The sequence below is a fragment of the Pleurodeles waltl genome, chromosome 9 (genome assembly GCF_031143425.1).
Source record: "Pleurodeles waltl isolate 20211129_DDA chromosome 9, aPleWal1.hap1.20221129, whole genome shotgun sequence".
Classification (NCBI taxonomy): Eukaryota; Metazoa; Chordata; class Amphibia; order Caudata; family Salamandridae; genus Pleurodeles; species Pleurodeles waltl.
The window spans coordinates 1,052,103,149-1,052,125,199 of record NC_090448.1 but is presented as its reverse complement, the minus strand read 5'-3'; the positions used below and the strand labels follow the sequence as shown (position 1 = coordinate 1,052,125,199).

Below are 22,051 nucleotides of genomic sequence, written 5' to 3'. Positions count from 1 at the left end.
GATCTGACTGGGCCTTCTTCCCACAAGAAGGGCATTTGACAAAAAGGGAAGGCATTTTTCTGTCAGGAAAAAACTGCCAAACTCAGACAATGATGTTAGATGTCGAGTAAAACAGGAAAAAACGCTGTTTTAAAGTATTTTTCTGAGAAAAACTCAGAAAAACTGAGAGCTCAATGCTCCAGGATCCTCTCAGAAGAAGCCGGAAAAAAGAACTGACTTAACTGTGAACCAACTGCCACCTCTCCTTCACCCCTGAGGCATGGTGGGATACTAGAGGTGCTCAGGGTCTTAAAGGCACGGTGCTAAAGTTTTTATGGTTCTCCTGTGTTAACCTGTATGCAGCCTATTGGCTAAGAATGCTCCATTGTTTTTCAATGTAGTTTTTTCTATTTTTCTCTAGTGATTACTACTGCTTATTTCCCTAAGCCCAGTTTTGGGGGCTTGGGTAGATATTTATTCTCTATTGTAATTTTATAATGATTAAAAAAAAAAAAAAACTTCATAGAAATAAAGCATTTTTGCCTGTTTATGATTATAGCCTGTATTGCTGTTTTACACATGTATATATGAGTTTAGTATGAAAGATATGTCTACTAAAAATGTTATATACATTTTTTGTGCATATTTCATACTTTATATGTGTGTATTTTATATATGCTCCGGGGTCCCCGCACAAGGGTGGGAATATTCAATGTTTATGACTATTGATGAGGATCCCCTGGAAAAGAAAAATTAGTTACATGTAAAACATTATAGTGTTATAACTACAAAAACACAGATTAATTTAAGAACACATCCCATAAGCTAGCAGCTAGTCAGAAGGCATCAAGGTATAGTTTTACAATAATTATAATATCTTACAAATGTGAATTATGAGACAGTCTGACTATCTGAAACATTTGAAAAACCTTTTGTGCAAAGTAAGAAAATTAGTTACTTACCTTTAACTTTAGTTCTATAGTATTGGAATCTTTCATAGATTCACATGCTTGAATCATTCCCCGTAGTCGAGATGGGAGGCCCCGGTATATTTCATTAAGTAGTATTAACATAGGTTTAAACCTAAGGGCCCTTAGGCCTCTCAGTTCTACACTCTATCAGAGTCATTTTAAGAAAAAGGGACCAAACTTCAGGGTCTACCAATTAGGCGACACCGCCCTTTAGAACCTTCCTGAGAGAAGCTCCAACACCTCAGATTTTCTAAGCACAAGTGTGTATAGGATATAAAAGAGAACAGAGATGAACGTGAGCTTCTCCAGGGAGGGAGGTGGGTCATATGTGAATCTATGAAAGATTCCAATACTGGAGAACTAAAGTTACAGGTGAGAACCTGATTTTCTTACTCCAGTATTGGAACTTTCATAGATTCACATGCTTGAATCAGAGTAGTAAGCAATATTTATGCACATTGTATTACGCATCTATCTTGTTCAATACATACATTAGTCGCATGTTTAAATACACCTATACATAATAAAGATTTCTAAACATTATCGGCAACACTTGAATGAGAATTTAGAATGCATTTCAAACATCTTTGTTGTAGGCAATGTGCATACCTGAACTTAGGATGGTGGGATAAAAGATACAGCTCAGCTTCACAGGAAAAGATTCCTGAGGACTGATTGGCCCACCGCTAATTCTCCTTGAGATAATGCTTCCAAGCAGTAATGTCTGGTAAAAGTATGGCAGCTCTTCCAAGTTGCTGCTCTACAAATGTCTTGAAGCGGTACACCTGCAAACAGCGCTGCTGAAGAGGAAACTGCCCGTGTTGAATGTGCACAGACAGAGGTTTGCAGCAGCTTGCCCACCGCCTGATGGCAAAATTGAATTGCTGAAGAGATCCACCTAGCGATGGTCTGTTTAGAAAGCAGTTGACCCCGTCTGGGTGCGCTGAAAGCAACAAATAGTTTGCTGGTTTTGCGAAATGCTTTAGTCCTGTCTAGATAGAATTTAATACATCTTTTCATGTCTAAAGAGTGTAATGCCTTCTCCGCTGGAGTTGTAGGATTTGGAAAGAATGTCCTGAAAACTAAGGGCTCATTCAAATGAATATCCGAGGGGACCTTAGGAATTAAACGTGGAACAGTGCGCAAGATTATTCTATATTTTTTAATTTGTAAAAACGGATCCTGATTGGAAAGTGCTTGTATCTCACTGACCGGCCTAGTTGATGTCAGAGCAATAGGGAGGGCAACTTTCCAGGAAAGGAATTTCGTAGAAACTCTATGGATTGGCTCAAACGGCTGCTTCATAAGTTGCGCAAGAACAATAATTAAATTCCAGGAGGGAGGAGGAGGTCTGAATGGTGGAAAAACTCTGAAAAACCCTTTCAGAAATAGTTTTATCAACCTAGAGGAACATAACGAAGGGGAAGAGTCTGAGCATCTATAAGACGCAATCACCGCCAGGTGAACTTTATGGAGGAGTGTGCAAACCCTGAGTGTGCTAAATGTAGCAAATAAGACAATATCTGTTCCGGTGATGAAGAGGATCAATTTGTTGTTGATGACACCACAAACAAAATCTTTTCCACTTACATGAGTAAGTCTTGTTGGTGCAAATTGCTCTGGCTTTGGACAGTATATCTCTGCACCCCTGCGGAATGTTTAGGTGAGCAAACTCAAGGTGCTCAGGAGCCATGCTGATAACTGCACTGATTGAGGATTCAGATTTAAGATTTGTTTGTTGTTCATTGTTAGCAGATGTGTAGATATTCTTCGTGAGATGCGAGGCTTCACTGAGAGAATAAGACGCTCATTGAACCAATGCAGACGAGGCCAGTCCGGGCTATTTATTTTAGCGTGCTTGGTTCTCTCTTCATCTTCGTTAGGACCCTCGGGATCAACGGAAGTGGTGGAAAAGCGTATGCAAACATTCCTGACCATGCTATGGAAAACACATTCCCCCATGATCCCCTCTGGTGATGGCAGCTTGCGTAGTATCGGCATTTGACCAGCTGGCGAAGAGATCGAGGTTGGGTGATCTCCACTGAGAAAAAATGTGGTTGACCGTAGACTGGTCTAGTTCCCATTCATGACATTGACTTTTGCCTGCTGAGCGAGCCTGCTATCTTGTTTTGGACGCCTGGAAGGTGAACTGCTGTGAGGAGTATGCCATGCTGTACAGCCCAGTTCCAAATCTCCTGTGCTTCCCTGGAGAGAGGAAGAGATCTTGTGCCTCCCTGTTTGTTGAGGTAATGCATTGTAGTGGTGCTGTCTGTTCTTATTACTACGTCTGCACCGGCAATCTTTGGGAGGAAAGCCTGTAAAGCTCGACGTCCGCTTTCAGCTCTAGCTGATTGATGTGCATTGTTTGCAACTCCGGTGGCCATTTGCCACTTATTTGTAGGTCTTGTAAAACCACTCCCCAACCCTCCGGAGAGGCATCTGTGGAGATTGTCAACGGGGCACATTTTGAGTCTGCAGAGAGGAACTAGAGGTATGCATGAAGACATCATCCCCAATAAGGACTTGAACAGGCGTACTAAAATGTATTCTTTTCTTTGTATTGATTTTGCTAGAGATAGCAGTTTCTGTTGTCTTTCTACAGTGTGGCAGGCCATGGTGGATTTAGTGTCCAGTTTTGCCCCTAGAAAAGTGATCATGCGTGATGGTTGAGGTTTGGATTTCTCCCAGTTGATAGTCAGGACTAAGTTGTTGAGTAAGGCAATGAACTTTTTTGTTGACCTGCGTGCTGCCGAATAGGTGTCTGCTTTTATCAGCCTGTCATCTAAGTATGGTTATACTTGATGTTTTCTTCTCCTGAGAAAGGCTGCAATAGGAGCTAGGCACTTTGTCAATATTCTGAGAGCTGACTTTAGACCCAATGGAAGGACTTGAAATTGAAAATGGCTTCCGGCTATCATGAATCTCAGGTACTGTCTGTGGGCTGGGAGAATGGGGATGTGGAAATATACATCCTTTAGGCCTAGGGTAGACATAAAGTCTCCCTGGTTCAACTGAAAAAGGATGTCCTGCAGGGTGATCATGCGGAAAGACTGTTTCCTCAAGTAGGTGTTTAATTCCCTGAGATCAAGGATCAGTCTCCAGTCCTTCCACTTTTTGCGAAGCAGGAAGAATCTGGAGTAAAAACCTTTTCCTCGCTGTAATGGAGACACCCTTTAGGAGCATTTTGTTGATCTCTCTTGAGTTGTTCTGGATACTTCAGGGAAGTTCGGCGTGGAGGATAGGGAGGAGGCATTTGGACAAACTCTACTGTGTGTCCACACTTTATTACCTGTAAGACCCACTTGTCCAATGTTATGGATTGCCATTGCTGGAGAAACAAAGTTATTTTTCCGTCTAGAATTGGGGGCATATGGTTGGGGGTAGCCGGAGCCTTGGGACACATCATGCTCTGCAAGCAGAGTCTTTAGTTGGACGAGCTGACCGTCCCCTGGAGGCAGACCTGCTGTACACCGCTTGTGGCGGCTGTCTTTGGGTGTAATGTTGACGAAACTGCCGCGAGGAGGAAGAAAATGATGGATACCTGAATTGCTGGTAGCCTCCCCTGTAAGAAGGCATTCCATGCCCTCTGGTAACTTGAAAGGAAGGCTTCCGAAACTGGGGTGTACCCAAAGATTTTACTGTGTCTGTGTCGGATTTAATCGACTGCAATGCCTCTTCAATATGCTTGCCAAACAGTGCCTGACCATCAAAAGGAAGATCTAGTATCTTATTCTGCACTTCCGGACAGAATGATGTGGCCTTTAGCCAACCTGCCTTCAGAGGACAGCTGCACCTGCAAGCTGGCAGAACTCAGTAGTGGGTATGTCCACTGCACAATTTATTATCTCTGCCGATGTGCGTTCTCCAATTTAACGTCCTCCGGCAACTGATCAAGATATGGGGCGATGTCAGCCCATAATTGCCTATCATATCTGGCTAACACTGCCAGGGAGTTAGCCGCTCTTATAGTGAGACTAGACATTGATGAAGATCTTTTACCAATGTTGTCTAATCGTCTGCCCTCTTTGTCGGGAGGTGCGTAAATTGGAGAAGAGGGATTTTTGGATCTTCTCTGGGCTGCTTGTGCTACCACCGAATCTGGATGTGGGTGACCAGTCAAGCATGCTGGGGCATCTTCCAGTGCTTTGCACCTCTTATCCAAGCGAGGAAGTACTGCTGTGACTGTAGCAGGGTTTGCATAACCTTCAAACCCTCCTCTCATATGTAACTGACCAGTGGTACGGAGCGTACTGACTTCTGAAATAGTTTTAAATCATATAGAAAACAATCAGTTTGCTTGGATGGCATTAGAAGTGCAAAGCGCTTAGCCACTCTTTCCATAAGATTATGGAATCCTCTGATGTCATCCTGAGGTGAATCTACTTTTGGATGTGGAGGAGAAGGAGGAGTTGGAATAATATACTCATCCCACTCCTACTGGTTGTCAACGAGCTCACCTTCCTTTTGTTCTCCCTCAGATATGTCAGTGTCATGTGGTATGGTCATATCCGGGGAGGCCACATTCGCCAGTGGTAAAGTGGTTGGCCTCTGACGTGGGGTGGCTATTCTTGAACTAGGCGATGAAGGAGGTTAAGGTTGCACCTGTTCTGAAGGAGGAAAGCACCTACTGTAGTCGGCTAGCATCGCTCTGTGGTCAGATAATAATGAGCTTGGAATGTACAAATCCTCCTGATATGGCTGATCACTTGCATAGTACTGTGGATCATACATTTTGCTATACTCCTCATCGTCATCCTGTAACTTTATGATCAACTGTGAGGGGCTGTGTGCTGCCCAAATGGACCCTTATCACCGAGTTGTTATTACGCTCCAAAAGATGTACTGGAATTAGAGAGGTTATCTTACTAGGACAAGTATGCTCCAGAGCAATTCTTGCTGTTTCCTGACTTCTGCAGATTTTTTCTATCGTCGATGGTGTCATCCACGAGCTCAACGACGAAGTTATAGACGCCTTCGTCGGCGGCGCAGTCTGAGCAATGGTCAACGTTGTTTGCATGGAAATCTTAACCGTTGTTTGCTTCGAAGTGGAAGCTACCATTGACTGGCTCGTTGACGAAGACGGCAATGAGGAGACCGTGGTCATTGTCTGACGATGACGATGTGTAGGTCTTCGTCGATTATGACATCGTCCTCATCGACGGTGGAAGACTGTCTTTCCAGGGGTCCTGAAGGGCGGATTAGGGATAACACTGCTGTGCTCTAGTATCAAACCTTAGTGGTGTAGGTAGGAATAATGACACTTAGCATTGTGATTGTGACACCATGGTGGGAGTTTTCTTATGTTTCATTTTGTTTGTCAGTGCACTGCTATTATCATGTTTCATTATCCTTATTATTGCAGTATATTGCTTTTTCTCTAGGATGTAGTTGATTCAATAAAATTCATTGAACCAATTGCTGCTTCTGTTTTGACTTTGCATATCTGAGACAAAAGGGCAAGATCTGTTCCACCACAATCTCCCTGAGAAATCAGAATGTCATGCGCACAGCTGTCACAAATCACCTCTGCTCTTGGGTACTGGTGATGTACTGCCGGCTGGCCGAAAGGGTTAGGACGACAATTGTCACACAGTGCGGGATTGGGCTCAGTTCCCCACAATCCTGTAGTGCTGCTGCCCAAATCCAGCAGTTTCATTGGTATAATGAGAACCAACACAACACTGTTATTTAAAGTCCTTATCCCAAGGTCATTGCCTACCTCCCCACTTCTCCCCAGGCACATACCTTCCAGTAAAATGTCTGTAGTTTTGATTTTTTGATGCCAGAGTGCTTGCCACATGTCATACCTTTGCTCGGCAGGTAAGCCTCATGTTTGCCCATTCAAGTGAGACATGTGCCTGGTGATTTCAGTTATAGTGGACACCCTTGAAAATGCTCTTCACATATACTTTTACTATCCCAGCAGTGAGGTACATGTCTTTTACACTAGTCAATATGGTTTCCCGGGGTACTGCCCTCAATGCCCACAAATGTATGAAGGAGCATTAAAAGATGTCCCTATAGAGACTCTGCCAATGGACAGCAAGTTGTTTTTTACACAACATTTCACATCTTTTCTGTATTATTTAAAAGTATTTTCACATCACTAACCGTAGGTGGGTATTACACCTAACGAAACAGATTATTTGGCTGATTACATTGCACTTTTCAATCTTTCTTAGATTATGAAATTGTTTGGTGTAGAAACATACCATTGTCAGATGCATTAGATCAGTATGTAAGCAGAAAGTGTTCACAATGAGACATTAAACTATGGACAGTGAAAGCCTTGCATTTGCGGTGGGGTCCTCTCGTCTAGCTAGCGCTCTCCTCTGTTCAGAGCATTTATGCGTTGGTCACAAAAGCCCAACAAGAAACTCAAAGTGTGCAGTTTACATCTCCGTTGTGGACTGCTCTCCCTTCTCATGAGGTGGTCACAGTGAATGACAGAGAAAATTCACCTAGTAAAATGTGTAGATTTCATGCCCTGCTGTTAAACATTTCACTCCCATTGAAAGAACTGACTTTTAAATTGTTACTGCTTTACAGCCCTCCTACGATATATATACACAATGTATTACATTTCAACCTACAGAATGCTCGTTCCATAAATTACTTCTATTTAATCTTGGATTTTATATACTATGCAGTATGAATACATACCCGAGAGTGACATCAATGTGTTATTGATGACGTACAGCCAAGTACACCTCCGAGGAAATACCTAGAAAAACAGAAAACAATTAATTGATAATTAAATGGCAGATGCAGAAATTAGAGGATAAAATTAATGCAACTGTTAAGATGCTGTTCGCGACTTCAGTTAGGTGCTACCTTCACCATTTATTTCTTACTTTTCATTTTCTAACTTCATCATTTTGATACACCAAACATAACCAGGGAACCATAATAACAGAGACCAGAGGTCCCAACTATCCCCTACATAATCAACAGCCAAATCTAAATTCACTCTGTCTTTGAAGATGTGGTGAAGATAGTTTTTAAAACCTTCCTTTTATTTATTTTTTTAAACACTGAGTGGTTCACAGTGTGACTGCTGAAGATCCTGTTGCCACAATCATCAAAACACTACACATTACCTACCAGAGAGAGAGAGAGACTAGTGCTGTTAAAGAGACACCTCTTCTCTATATCAATGGGGGTTCAACTTGTAAATGGGGCATCAGAAATCATGTTCAAGGCAAAACAAAGATTCGCAAGGAAGCCACATGTACCTGTATGTCTCAGCACCACCTACGAGGTCAAACCTTTTTGTCAAGATATAAACCAAAAGGCCTTAAACTGTGCATCTGAAGAAGGATTAGAAGACAAAGGCGGGGTGACAAGTGTTGTGATCAACATGGAAAGGGTGCAACAGCAATACAGTGAAATCACAAACCTTGGAACCTTAAAATGTAAAGTCTGCAGGGTATACACAGATGGCCAGACGTGGCCCCTGAGGGAGAGCCAGAGATGACATGAGCATTGCCAGAGGAAAAGATAGGACTTGGGCGATAAAATCAGTTGGCAAAAACAAGAAGCATGGGTAAATGCTCACTCAGCTAGTACTATTGGTACAGGCCACAGGTTCCTCCTTGGACCTCTTGGTTGGCAGCTGAGGCTACCTGAAGAACAACCAAGGCCGAGGCATTCTGATCCCTTCGGAGGAAGAAGAAACACAAAAAACTAGTGTCCCTAGACATATGCATCTCTACAAATTTTCGTAGCAACAAAACCCAATGAGTTTTTAGGTAGGTACGGGCATGGACCAAGAACGAGTCCACAAAAGAGATTTAAAAAAAAGTTAATTTGCTATGTCCACCGAGATGGATGAATGTGGCCATGTTGGGAAGGTGAGCCACAGACCGAGTAACATAGGATTATACAGGAGAATGCAGAATCACAGCTGTGGAAACAATTATGTGGAACCCATGTACCATGACAGTGCCAATCTACCATTGGTCTTTAAGTACTACTGATCAGATCAAGAAGGCACAAGTACTTCAGAGGTCTCAAACCATTGATTACGCAAGTATTCATCAGTGATGTGTATGCTTGTGGCATGACACCCTTTGTGCCAGTGATCCTGCTGTTACCTTGGTAAGTCTTTTGCAAATTGTTTGGTGGATGCCACCTTAAGTCAGTACCAACACAACAGGCTGTATTAGCACTGGAGAGCAGCGCAGGGCTACCCTTGAACAATAGGTCAGCTCAACACCCTTTTGGGTGCAGGGGCCCTTGGGCTCTTCCAGAGGAATACTTGTATCAGGCCATAACAGACACTCGGAAATTCAAAACTAAACAAGGGCTAAGGGTCCCAAAATGTGTTGGGGTCCCTATCATAATATTTACACACAGATGAAGCCTTCACTTAAGAGCCCAAGCTGAAAAGAGAGGTTCATTGCTAGCACTTAAAAGCTGCATTATGATTCACGTTAAGCAACAGCTCACTGGGATGACACCTATGAAGTGCAGCTCTTCTACAGTTAATACGAAATAACCAATTTAAAGTTAAATGAATATATTGTGGCTATATTTACATGAGGAACTACTACATCAACAGAGTGTGATGTCTTCTCTAATGAAACAAAGAAAACATCAATAATAAAGGCAGTAAGAGAGGTAGCAGAACTTTAATGCACTCAAAGGTCATCTGCAGCAGCCTACAGTGGTTTGAGGTTTTGGTCTAGACAGTATCCCACTCAATGACAGTTAATCTCGCAGTACTGACCACAGCGGCTTTTTGGGCTTAAAGGGGTTTCAAAATTGGAAATCAACATATGTAAATTAACTTTTGTTTCAAAACCTTCCAGTTCAAAAACCTTCATCTTGCATTTATATGATAAACCCACAATATTAAAACCTGTTGCATAGGACACACATTAATAATGCTGGGACCCAAAAAATGTCATTCTGGTACATGTGATCTACTTCATGTTATTACTTGAATTCAAGTCTCGTGGATATAAATGCTGCAGTCCTATAGTTTTTGTTTACAAATCAATATTTTTTATACACGCCGGTCCAACTCAACTAAACCAAGAATAACTCTACCAGCTCAATGTGACCAAGTATATAGAGTTCCAGTCCTGGATTTTTTTTTAACAACCTAACGAATGCTGACAGTTGTTGTCCTGGTTCATTTCAACTGCACTAACAGAACTAAAACAATGACTTATGAAGGAAAACCCAAGACTGGAGCATTGCGTCCTAGGTGAAATGGAGTTTTCAGGCAATACTGCCAAAATACCTCAATCTCATACTGCAATTTGGGGTTTAGGTACAGGACTGACAACCTTAGCATTTATTCCTTCCCTCCTTCATTTTCCTGTATTCCATTTCTATGACATGCCCTATCCGCATGTTCTAAAAAAGTAGCACAAACCTCATGAATAGGAATCAAACAGTTGAGTTCTTTTAAGTCATTTCAGGACTGACCGAAAGACAGCACTGCCAACATTCCTTGATCATGACCTGTAGGACAAGTCTGCTAGTTCAATACCAGTGCTGACAAGTAGTTCCAAGAATAAATTCCAGTCTTTCACTGATACCAATGTACCTTGAACCTAGACTGCCCATTTAAGCCCATGAGCTAGTTCTGGGACATTACCAACTGCTCTCCCAGCACACTTTATTATGACCCTGGCATGTTTTCATCACTCCACAGGTCAATTGTGTGTTGTTCTCTCTTACAGGCATTAGGAAGTAAGTTAAATGTGCAATCCCTGTGACTGGATGGAGGTAGAAGATTGCACGTGAAGGGCCAACCTACAAAGGAACAGCAGATAAAATATGGAACCCAACATCTGTCTAGGAGCTGTGCAGTAAAGAACAAGGTAATTACCTTTGGTAAGGATTTATCTGGTAGAGACATATTCTAGTGGCAGATTCCTTACCTTAGAATTTCCCCAGGCATCACACTGGATCCAGAGATTTTAACTCGAGCAATACCCTTGCACGCCGTTAGATGGCGTCGCTCTACTCTGGGCACATCGTTGGCATTGTGGTCGTTGTGATGACGTTGCGGTTGTATATAGGCTCCACCGCAGCGTGCTGACGTCAGTTTCTTTTCACGAGTTTCCACGCCTGTAGCGCAGAGCCAAGAAGAGCACAGAGAATGGTGCACCAGAACTAGGGTCTTGAAAAGAGAATTCATGTCCCTAGAAATCAGTTTGCAGTGAGTGGAGGATGGGTGGGTCGGTAAGGAATCTGCAACTAGAACATGTCTCTACCAGATAAATCGTTACCATTGTTCATCTGATGGAGACTTCCATTGCAGATTCCTTACCTTAGAATAGATACCCAAGCAATACCATTGTCGGCGGTGGGCTGCGAACCCAGATCATACTAGGAAGTCCTGCCGGACCGAACAGCCAAAGTAGCCATCTCTGCAGACCTGACTGTCCAGGCAATAATGTTTAGTGAACGTGTGCAGGAATGCCCAAGTTGCTGCCTGTCAGATATCCAGGACAGGAACTCCACATTCTAATGCTGTGGTGCAGAAGTTGCTGTGGTGGAGTGAGCATGCAAGTCCTAAGGGGGTTGCTTCTTTGCTAAAGCGTAGCACATCTTGATGCAGAGTAGTACCCATCAGGAGATGGTAGCTTCTGCACCTCCTTTCCTTTCTTCGCACCCACATATCCCCAAAAAAAAAAAAGAGTTGATCTTCCCGAAAATCAGAAGCACGATTGACGTAGAATGCCAACACTCTGTTTGGATCAAGAAGGTGGAGCCTCTCCGCTTCATGAGAGGGATGTAGGGGCGCGTAAAAAGTAGGTAAAGTGATGGACTAGCCTACATGAAATGGTGCAACAACCTTAGGAAGGAAGGAGGACTTAGTACGAAGCACCACTTTGTCAGGATGGACAGCTAAAAATGGAGGCTTCGAAGAAAGAGCTTGAAGGTCACTCACTCTGAGAGCAGAGGTGATGGCAATGAGAAAAGCAGTCTTGATTGTAAGGAGCCGCAAAGGACAGTTGTGCAGCGGCTCTAAAGGGGCACACATAAGGGAAGTCAGGACCAAGTTCAAGTCACACTGGGGCATAATGAACGGCGGTAGGCAGAAACAAATGGGTGGGTCTCTTAAGGAACCTTCCAACAATTGAAGACTTGAATAAGCAAGGCTGATATGGGAACCGAAGGAAGTCAGAGATGGCCTACAACCTTTAAGGGTACCCAAAAGCAGAGCCCTGCTGGGCCAAGAAAGGATGAACAAGAGAACCTCAGAGAGGAGCAGAAAGGGGATCAACAGACTTGTTGGTACACCATGCCACAACTTTTTGCCAACGATAGGCGTATACCGTTTTGGTGGAGGGACGCCTGGCTGCCAAGATAACATCACGTTCTTCGGGCAGAAGGTCGAAAGCTGTCGACTGCAGCCACTCAATCTCCACGAGAGAGGGTGGAGACTCGACAGGTACGGGTGTAGAACCGTCCCCTGCTGCTGCAGCAGAAGTTCCTCCCAAAGGGGCAGTCTGATCGGAGGATCTGTATCCATGCTCAGCAGCTCTGGATGCCATACTCTTTGTGCCCAGTCCAGAGCCACAAGGATTACTTGAGCCTGGTTGCTCTTAATCTTCTTCAGAACTCTGGACAGAAGTGGTATAAGCGCAAAGGCTTAAAGGAGGCCTGAGTTCTACTTGAGGCAAAAAGCATCGCTGAGCAAGTGCCACCTTGGAAACTCCAATGCGCAAAACAGTTGACATTGCACTTTCTCTACAGAGGCAAACGGCTCTCCCCAATGCTGAAAGAGACCTTGCATCACCTTTGGATGGAGATGTTATTTGTAATCGACTATGCATCAAAAGCTGAGTTTGTCTGCCCTGGTGTTGAGAGAGTCTGCCAGATGTTGAACCACCAGGATTATGCCCTGATGTTCCAGCCATGTCCAGAGGCATTGAGCCTCTTGACAAAGAGTCCACTACCCCACTCCGCCCTTCTTGTTGCAGTACCATATGGTGGTAGTGTTGTCCGTGAACACTTGCACCACTGTCCCTTTAAGAAAGGGAAGAAATACTTTCAATGCAAGCCTGATCACCCGGGACTCCAAAAGACTGATGTGGAGCCCGGACTCCCCCAGAGACCAGAGGCCTCTGATCTCCACCTCTCCCATGTGGCCACCCGACCCCAGGAGTGACGCATCTGTCACTACTTTAAGATCTGGTTAGGGAAGGGAGAGTGATCCGCAATTGACCCAATCGGGATTCGAAAGCCACCACTGCAAGTCTTTTGCAGTTCCCTCTGAGATCTGGACCATGTCGGAGAGATTCTTCTTATGTAGCACCCATTGGAACTTCTGGTCCCACTGCAGAGCCCGCATCTGCCATCTGGCATGCAACACCAGTAGGATGCAGAAGGCCATGAGGCCCAGCAGCCTCAGAGCTATTCTCACCGAAATCCAGGATAGAGGCTGAAACATGGGTATCACAGCCTGAAAATCCTGGACTTGCTTTTGTGCACTGACCAGCTCCAATGAAAGTGAGCCTCTGAGAATCGGTGTGACTTTGGCATGTTTATAGTGAACCCCAGCAAGTGCAGAAGGTTTGCTGTAGTCTGAAGGTAGGAGACGACTGTCTGGGGCGTGTTTGCCTTCAAAAGCCAGTTGTCGGCGGGTAGGGGAAGACTGAAACCCCCAGCCTGCGCAGATGAGCTGCAACCACTGCCATCACTTCGTAAACACCCAAGGGGCGCTGGTAAGGCCAAAGGGCAGCATTGTAATCCGAAAGTACTCGTGACCTCCCACGAATCGCAAGTAGTGCCCGTGGGCAGGCAAGTCGGGTATATGGAATGCCTGAAACTGTACTGTGCCCAGAACATCTCCAATGAAAGTGAGCAGCTGAGAAGGAGTAAGCATCCTGCAAGTCGAAGGATACCATCCAGTCTCCTAGGTCCAAGGCAGGCAGGACCTGAACCAGAGTGAGCATTTTAAACTTCTCCTTCTTGAGGAAGGGATTGAGGGCCCGAAGGTCTAAGATAGGCCAAGAGACTCACGACTTTCTCGCATAGAAGTGCCAGATGATCTTCCGGTAGGTGGCCGAAGGATGGAGGCATGGCTGGAGGGAGCAGTCTCGAAGAGGAGGCAGTAGCCCCTTCGGGCTATTTTCAAAACCCACCAGTCCGTCGTGATAGATGCCCCGTAGGGCAGGTGATGGCGGATCCTGCCTCCAACTGGTTTGAGATGGGGGACGGACTAGGAAGGCTTGAAGGCTGTGGCACGGGTTGACTGGGCAGACCTCTGGAGGCCTGTCCCACAAGTCCGTGGGATTCCGCGTCCACAGCCACGTAGTGGCTGAGTAGCATGCGTGGCTCAGTGGCTGGCAGGGAAAGAATGCAACATGGAGCCCCTTCAGTGACCACAAAAAAGGGCGAAAAGCAGAATATGTTGGGTGAGGGGCAGCTGCGAGGCCAAGGGATCGAGCCGTAGACTGGGAATCCTTGAACCTCTCAAGTGCTGAGTCCGCTTTGTCTCCGAAGAGATGGATGCCAAAGGGCATGTCCTTGAGAGACCGTTGGACATCCCCCAAAAAACAGATGTTCGCAACCAGGCGTGGTGCCTCAAGGCCACCATTGATGCAACCAATCTGCCCAGTGAGTCGGTTGTGTCCAGCCCACAACAAATCGTGAACTTAGCTGCAACCCTCCCATCAGCAATGGCTTGGGAGATGATGGCCCGGGCCTCCTCCAGGAACTACGGCAATACCTGCACAACCGTATCCCACAATGAACGGGTGTAGCGACCCAAAAGGCATGCAGTGTTCACGGACAGCAATGCCAGACTGGAGGAAGAAAACATTTTCTTCCCAAGTTGATCCAGTCTTTTTGATTCCCTATCCGGGGAAGCGGGTGGAAATGCACCAAATGAGGAAGAAGCCTGGATGACAAGGCTCTCAGACCTTCATTGTTGGGACAGGAATTTAGGGTCATTTAGTGCAGGCCGATGGCAGCGGGCTACTATCCTATTCCTCCCCCACCCTCACCCCCACCTCCACCTCCCCAGCACCTTGAGACCCTCACAGGTGAGTAGTGCGCTCTACAAATTTCTTTGATTAATTGATTGATTCGTATTCACAGGCGCCCATGCTAGTCTGGAGCAGGTACCCAGGAGGACATCCGTGATGGCTTTCTTGAAGGGCAAAAGGGGTTCTGAAGAGAAAACCCTAGGCTGAAGAATCTCAGTCAGGAGGTTAGTCCTGACAGCCACAGAAGGAAGCTTGAGGCCGAGGACCTCAGCTGCCCGACTGATCTCTATAGAATATGATGCTCCCACCACTGTAGCCACAGTAGGGGGAGAAAGCATGCCACTGTCTGGAGAAGTATCCAGACCACTAGCCTTGCCCAATTCCTGTGCCCAGTCCACGTCGGGGCTGTCCAGCTGGTATTCCAGAGGGGCCAGCGAACCCTTCAAACCTTCCCCATACTCATAACCATAGTAAAACTAGTCAAGAGTCCAACCTGGCATGAGAAGACCACCATCGAAGTCCGATCTGGCACTGACCAATGTCGTTCCAGGTCATAGGGGATGAGTATTGTTTAAACGTCAATTGTGGGCCCAAATGGCGTCGGGAACATCAACGTCTTTGCCGGGGAAGATCACATTGGCACGCCCGCGTCAGTGGTCAGAGCCGAAGCTGTCAGCCCGGAACCTAAGGGGCCCCTATCTGATCCCTCAGGCCAAAAAGGCACCGCAGGAAGGGTCAGTCTGCCCAAAGATGAGGCGCGTGGCCTCGTAAACTTTCTTCAGCTGGGCTGGGGTGGCTCCGGCTCCCTGGAAGTCGGGGAGATGCGGAGCAGACCCAGAAGTAGGCTATGCAGAAAAAGGTCCAGAGCGTCCACGTTCTTCCTGCATCACATCAGACAAGTGACGGGATGAAATCGAAGAACATTTGGCCTTCTTCAACTTTTTCCTATGACCCAAGAGACCCAAAGATTTAGAATGGGACGACGATGAGTGGCGATGACTCTACAAGTGGTCTTGTGACCTTCCTCTTGAACGAGACCGGCAGCGATGCGGAGTCGAGTGCCGGGCTGCCATGAGCTTAAGGGACTGCTCCCTCAAAGCCTTCGGGTTCATGGCACGGCACTCTGAGCACGACTTTGGGTCGTAGTCAAGCTCCTCCAGACACCGCAAACACATGGGGAGCGGATCTATCACAGACATCATTCAGCGACAGGAGTCACACTGTTTGAACGTGGGACATAATGGACGCACCAAAAAGTCAAAAATAGCGGCAAAAAGGTTAAAGTTAGTCAAAAATTGACTAAAGGTAGCCTCTTCTCCAGATCTGAGCATGTGGCGGAAAGAAAAGTACTGACGTCAGCTTGCTGGGGTGGCGCCTATATACGACCGGGACGTAATCACAACGCCAACAACTCCTGCAGAGTCGACCAACACCACCTGATGGCATGCAAGGGTAATGCTCGAAGAAAAATCTCCAGATCCTCTCTGACGCCTGGGGAAATTGTAAGGTAAGGAATCTGCAACTAGAAGTCTCTATCAGATATATCTAGCACAACAATAGAAAATGTAACTTCTGTAGCAAAGGTGGTAAGAAATTGTGAAATTAATGATTTCATCTTGAGATCTGCCTCCAGAGTAGGCAAGGGACATATTATGAATGCATACAGGAATTGTCAGAAAATCAAATTAAGGAATCAGAATTAAAAAATATTCATCTTTTGTTTATGTTGCAACTTCCAAATTCAAGAATTCGAACACTGCTGTTGTGCCAGTTTTCTCCTTTGTTCCTTTAAGAAATGTTTTACATCAATATGGGATACCCTTGCAAAACTGCAGCTCTTAGCAATCGACTTTTGATCTTTAGTGCTGCGTCCATGTCAGCAATGATGTCACTGTCAGGCAGTGTTAAATTGCTGCCTCCCTGTCGGCTGTGGCGTCAGTGAATATAAACTCCCAAGATGTCTGTGGAAGTGATGGAACGTGATCAGCTAACACAAGTCGCAAGCCAATAGGGCTCCTGTGTTAACAGGGGCACAGATGTATTAGCTTTGCTAATGGTTTTGTGTCTGTGCAGGTCCACACATGAACAACCGGCATTTTATAATGTGCTCGCACTGGCTTTTGAGAATATATTTTAGAAGACAGCTGCCTTCTGTGAGTTAGTGTTACCACTCATTCGTATATATGCACACAGGCGGCAAACTTAAAATGGTTTCAAAACCATTCCATGATTGTCAGCTGCCTACCAATATTGGAGGCTAGGCAAGAAAATTGACAGACCTACAAAAGGATACTGGGAGAGAACTGGGCCCTGTGAGAGGCGGGTAGAGATTTTACACAAAGAGAGGGCAATGAAGGACTGCAAGCAGGAAGTCAAAAGTGAGAGGACAGAAAATGGCCTGTCATGCACTGACATTGGCAGTGGAAGGATGCAACACAAGGAGACCGAAATGATAGAGAGGAAGTAACCACTGAATCATGAGCAAGGAGTGGACCCCAAGTCCACGTAAGTGTATAATAAATACAATATGCCTATCTGGAAACAGCTTTCTGTTGTAGGTGTGACCTAAAAAGGAAAGTTGGAGTTATAACATTTCCCATCTAAATACACATATAAAATGGGTAATAAAATGCACAGCAAAACACTGAGCAGCTTGCTTGCATAAATTTGCATTTTTATTAATAATGCCGAAGGATAAACATGGGTGTTACCTGTTCCATTGTAGCTTCATGAAGTTCATTCAAGTTCAATGCATAAATTCCCTCTTCTGTTCCAAATATGATGTACTGATCTACAATAATCAATAAGTCAAAATGAGGCAAACAATTTTTCTTTCTGAACATGAAAATAACAAGGAGGAAAAAAAAAAATCTACCTTTGGTATCAATATGTATCCATGACGTTGCACAATTAATCTTTAAGGGGCAGCCATCAAATACTTTAGAAAAACATGCTCCCATCTAAAAAGAAATTTTGGAAACAAAGAATGAGTACATATTTTCATGTTAAGATATTCATAAGCCAAACTTTGTGTTTATAAGATACTAAGGAACAAGTTACTTAGCTTCAGTAATGCCATTTCTGGAAGAGACAACATCCAGCCGCAGATTCCTTACCTTTGAATTTCCCCAGGAGTCAGACAGGATCCGGAAGATTTTTCATGAGCAGTACCCCTCCAGGCCTGTAGCCGGCATCGACTGGCTCCACGTAGTGTCAGCATCATCTGTGCAGGAAGTGATGTCCGTGTCATCTATATAGGGACCACTTAAACGCTGTGGCATCAGTTACTTTTCACAACTTTCCATGTCGGAAGCGGGGAACCATGAAGTGCACAGACTGGTCTGACTAGGGGTCTGAAAGTGGTCATCCCTAATCCTAGAAATCTGTCCACAGAGTGGGGTGGCTCCAGCTTGATATTGTCTCTACCAGATAAGGCATTACCAAAGGTAAGCAACTTGTTCATCTCACAGAGACTTCTAACCACAGATCCCTTACCTTTGAACAGATACTCAAGCAATACTGATCCCGGAGGAGAGACTGCAGACAAATTTAAACAAGGAAGTCCTAAGACTTTACTCGTAAAATGCCCGTCCCCGTGGTCCTGACCATCGAGGCAGTAATGTTTGGTAAACATGTGACAAGAAGCCCATGTTCTACATGCTAATGCAGTGGTCGCAGCTTTTCCTTGTTTGGAATGGGCCTGTAAATCCGCAGGAGGCTGCCTCTTGCCAGTGCGTAACAGGTTTTGATGCAGAGAATGAGCAATCGAGAGATGGTCAATTTCTGTACTACCCGCCTGCAGGAAGCTGGCTCTGTATATTCTATATTAAAATGAGATATAGTGTGCACAGAGTCCAGGGGTTCCCCAGAGGCTTAACAGAGGCTAAATTAGATAATACTAATGCTCTCTTTTGTGGTAGTGTGGTCGAGCAGTTAGGCTTATCAGAGGGTAGTGCACAGCATTTGTTGGGAAAACAATTGCACAGTTTTTGGGAAAAAACACTGGTGCTGGGTCCTGGTTAGCAGGATCCCAGTACACTGTCAATCAAGTCAGCATAAAAATCAGGCAAAAAGTGTGGAGGTTGCGGTAAACATGCCAAAAGAGGCACATTCCTACACCGACCTTTATCACCCCAAAATACCACATGAAGAGTTGGTCATTCTCCCGGAACTCTCGTGTGCGGACAAGGTAGAATGACAACGTTCTTTTGGGGCCCAGGGAGTGGAGTCACTCCTATTCTTTAGAGGACGGGTCTTCAAACTGGGGTCGGGCCCTCCTGGGTGGGGAGGATGGGGCTCAAGCGATCCCAGCAGGGGGTGGGTGCCTGGCTGTGGCCAAACTGAGGCATTTTGCTAATAACAAGGATTCGATTTAAATTGAAAAAAATAGCAGCAGTAAATTGCTCTGTAACGGGCCATCTCTAACATGTTTTGTTATTTAAATCCAAGGCTGAAAGTAAGTGTCAAAAAGGAAGGGACTCCCAATACTCATCAAAACCCCTATCCTCACTTCTAATAATCACACTCTGTATACTTTTACAACTTAGTAAGACCTGTTTCACGAGAATAGTATGTTTCCCATCATGTACTTCACTGCATTTTTAAAACAGTAGCAGAACTTAAATGCAATGTTTAAATAGGTGTAGCCATTTGTAAAATTGCTCATTTAAAAGGCTATTTGTGAAAAATTGGGAAGGGTGGGAGTGAAGATTCCTCCCCCCCCCCCTCATACACACAGGGGGCACAGCATAAAAAAATTCTGAAGACCACTGCTTTACAGGGATGTGGAGAAGCGTAGAAAGTAGGAAAGGTGACAGACTGGATCACATGAAATGGTGTTCCCACTTTAGACAGGAAAGATGCCCTAGTGCGTAGCACCAGTTGGACTACAAAAACAGACAAAAATGGAGGCTTGGATGATAAAGCCTGCAGCTCATTCACCCTCCAGGCAGATGAAGTTGACACAAGAAATGCTGTTTGGATCTTGAGCAGCCAGAGGAGACAATTATGAAGAGGCTCGAAAGAAGCACACAAAGCATGTGAGGACTAAATTAAGGCCCCAATGAGGCACAATAAGAGGAGTAGGGGGAAACCACATATGTACAAGTCCCCATCTATTTACAATGGGGGAATACAAATATAGAGGGTTGGTCAGGCAGCCGTAAGAAGGCAGACAGTAGAGCCGTACTGTACAAGGGTATGAATAAAAAAGGATGTAGAAAGCGGGTCAATAGACTTTTCTGTACAGTATAATACAATTGTTTTTTCCCATCATTATAACATTGCAGAATTCGGGATGAAGGCTGAAAGCTGTCAACTGTCACTGCTCAATCTCCAACCAAGAAGGCAGAGAGAGATTTGACAGGTTTGGGTGGAGGACACTCCCCTGCTGCTGCGACAGAAGATTCTCCCTAAGAGGTAGCCTGATCGGAGGATCAATGCTCATGTTGAGAAGAACAAGTTACTTACCTTCGGTAACGCTTTTTCTGGTGGATACACTAGCTACCTGTGGATTCCTCACCTTATGAATTCGTCCTTGCGCCAGCATCCGACGGAAAGTCTTCTTCCTAACTGTCCACGTCGACGAGGACGTCATAATGGCACGGCTCCACGTGACTCCGTCTGACGTCACCGTGCCAATAATAAGTCCTCGTCGGCGTGCTGACGTCAGTTTCACCTCATTTTTTTCGTGCCTTTGAGGCGAACAGGTGAGAACCGACCCATAAAAAATGTAAAGAAAAATACATATACACAAGAATACTTCCCATAATTGCATTTATTCACATGAAATATACGTATCACATTACACTCATAAATACATATATATATACATAAACAAATATAAACTTTTGCAAGATAACTGTGCAATCAGGCAGGCAACGGGGAGGCAGGAGGGACCGTGAGGAATCCACAGGTAGGTAGTGTTTCCACCAGAAAAAGCGTTACCGAAGGTAAGTAACTTGTTCTTCTGATGGATACAACTACCTGTGGATTCCTCACCTTATGAATAGAGTCCCAAAGCAGTACTGCACTCGGTGGTGGGTGCCCGCCTGATTACACCAAGAAATCCTGCAATACAGGGCGTGCAAAGTGGCCGTCCCTCCTCACCTCAGAGTCCAAACAGTAATGCTTTACGAAGGTATGGAGGGACGCCCAAGTTGCCGCCTTACAAATGTCCACTAATGGAACTCCTCTTGCTAGGGCCGAAGTGGCCGACTTAGCCCCAGTGGAATGGGCCCTGATACCCTCAGGGGGAACTTTCTTCGCCAGTGAGTAACAAACTTTTATACACAGGATGACCCACCTGGAGATTGTTCGTTTCTGGACCGCTCTGCCCTTCCGCTGTCCAACATACCCTACGAACAGCTGATCATCCAGACGAAAGTCTTTTGTTCTCTCCAAGTAGAAACTAAGAGCCCTCTTAGGGTCCAATCGATGGAGTCTCTCTTCATCTTTAGAGGGGAGGAGGGTAGAACTAGGGAAGGGTAATAGTCTGTCCCATATGAAAAGGAGTGACAACTTTTGGCAGAAAAGCTGCCCTGGTTTTCAGCACCACTTTATCAGGGAAAAACATGGTAAATGGGGTTTTAACGGAAAGGGCTTGAAGCTGCCCAACCCTTCTAGCAGAGGTAATCGCAATCAAGAAAACAGTCTTTAGGACTAAGTATCTTAACGGGCATGAATGCATAGGCTCGAAAGGCGAACCCATCAGAAAAGTCAATACCAGATTTAGGTCCCACTGAGGCATATGAAAGGGCGTGGGAGGAAACTTATTAACTAATCCCTTTATGAACCTATTTACAATCGGCGATTTGAATAAAGAAGGCTGGTCCGGAAGGCAAAGAAAAGCCGACAGAGCCGCCAAATAGCCTTTTACTGTAGCTACCGCGCAGCCTTTCTTTGCTAAATCAAGAGCAAACAAAAGAACATCTGAAAGGTGGGCCTTTAAGGGATCTTTTTGATTCTCTCCGCACCAAACCACAAACTTTGCCCACCTGCCGGTATAAATGGATTTAGTGGAGTGTCGCCTGGACGATAGAATAACATCCACTACATCCGGTGGGAGAGAAAAGGAACTCAGGTTGCCCCGTTCAATCTCCAGGCATGAAGGTGCAGACTCTAGAGGTGGGGGTGTAGAACCTG

General features: G+C 45.1%; 1 protein-coding gene across 1 annotated transcript in view; it reads right to left on the bottom strand.

Moving 5' to 3' along the window:
* Positions 1-22,051, bottom strand: part of MAP4K5 (mitogen-activated protein kinase kinase kinase kinase 5) — a 604,667-nt gene that overhangs the window by 225,310 nt on the left and 357,306 nt on the right. The window contains exons 21-23 of the mRNA XM_069208688.1: positions 17,784-17,868; positions 17,620-17,699; positions 7,614-7,674 (exon numbers count right to left, since the gene is read on the bottom strand). Coding sequence (XP_069064789.1) covers positions 7,614-7,674; positions 17,620-17,699; positions 17,784-17,868 — 226 coding nt within the window. The remainder of the gene's footprint in view (positions 1-7,613; positions 7,675-17,619; positions 17,700-17,783; positions 17,869-22,051) is intronic.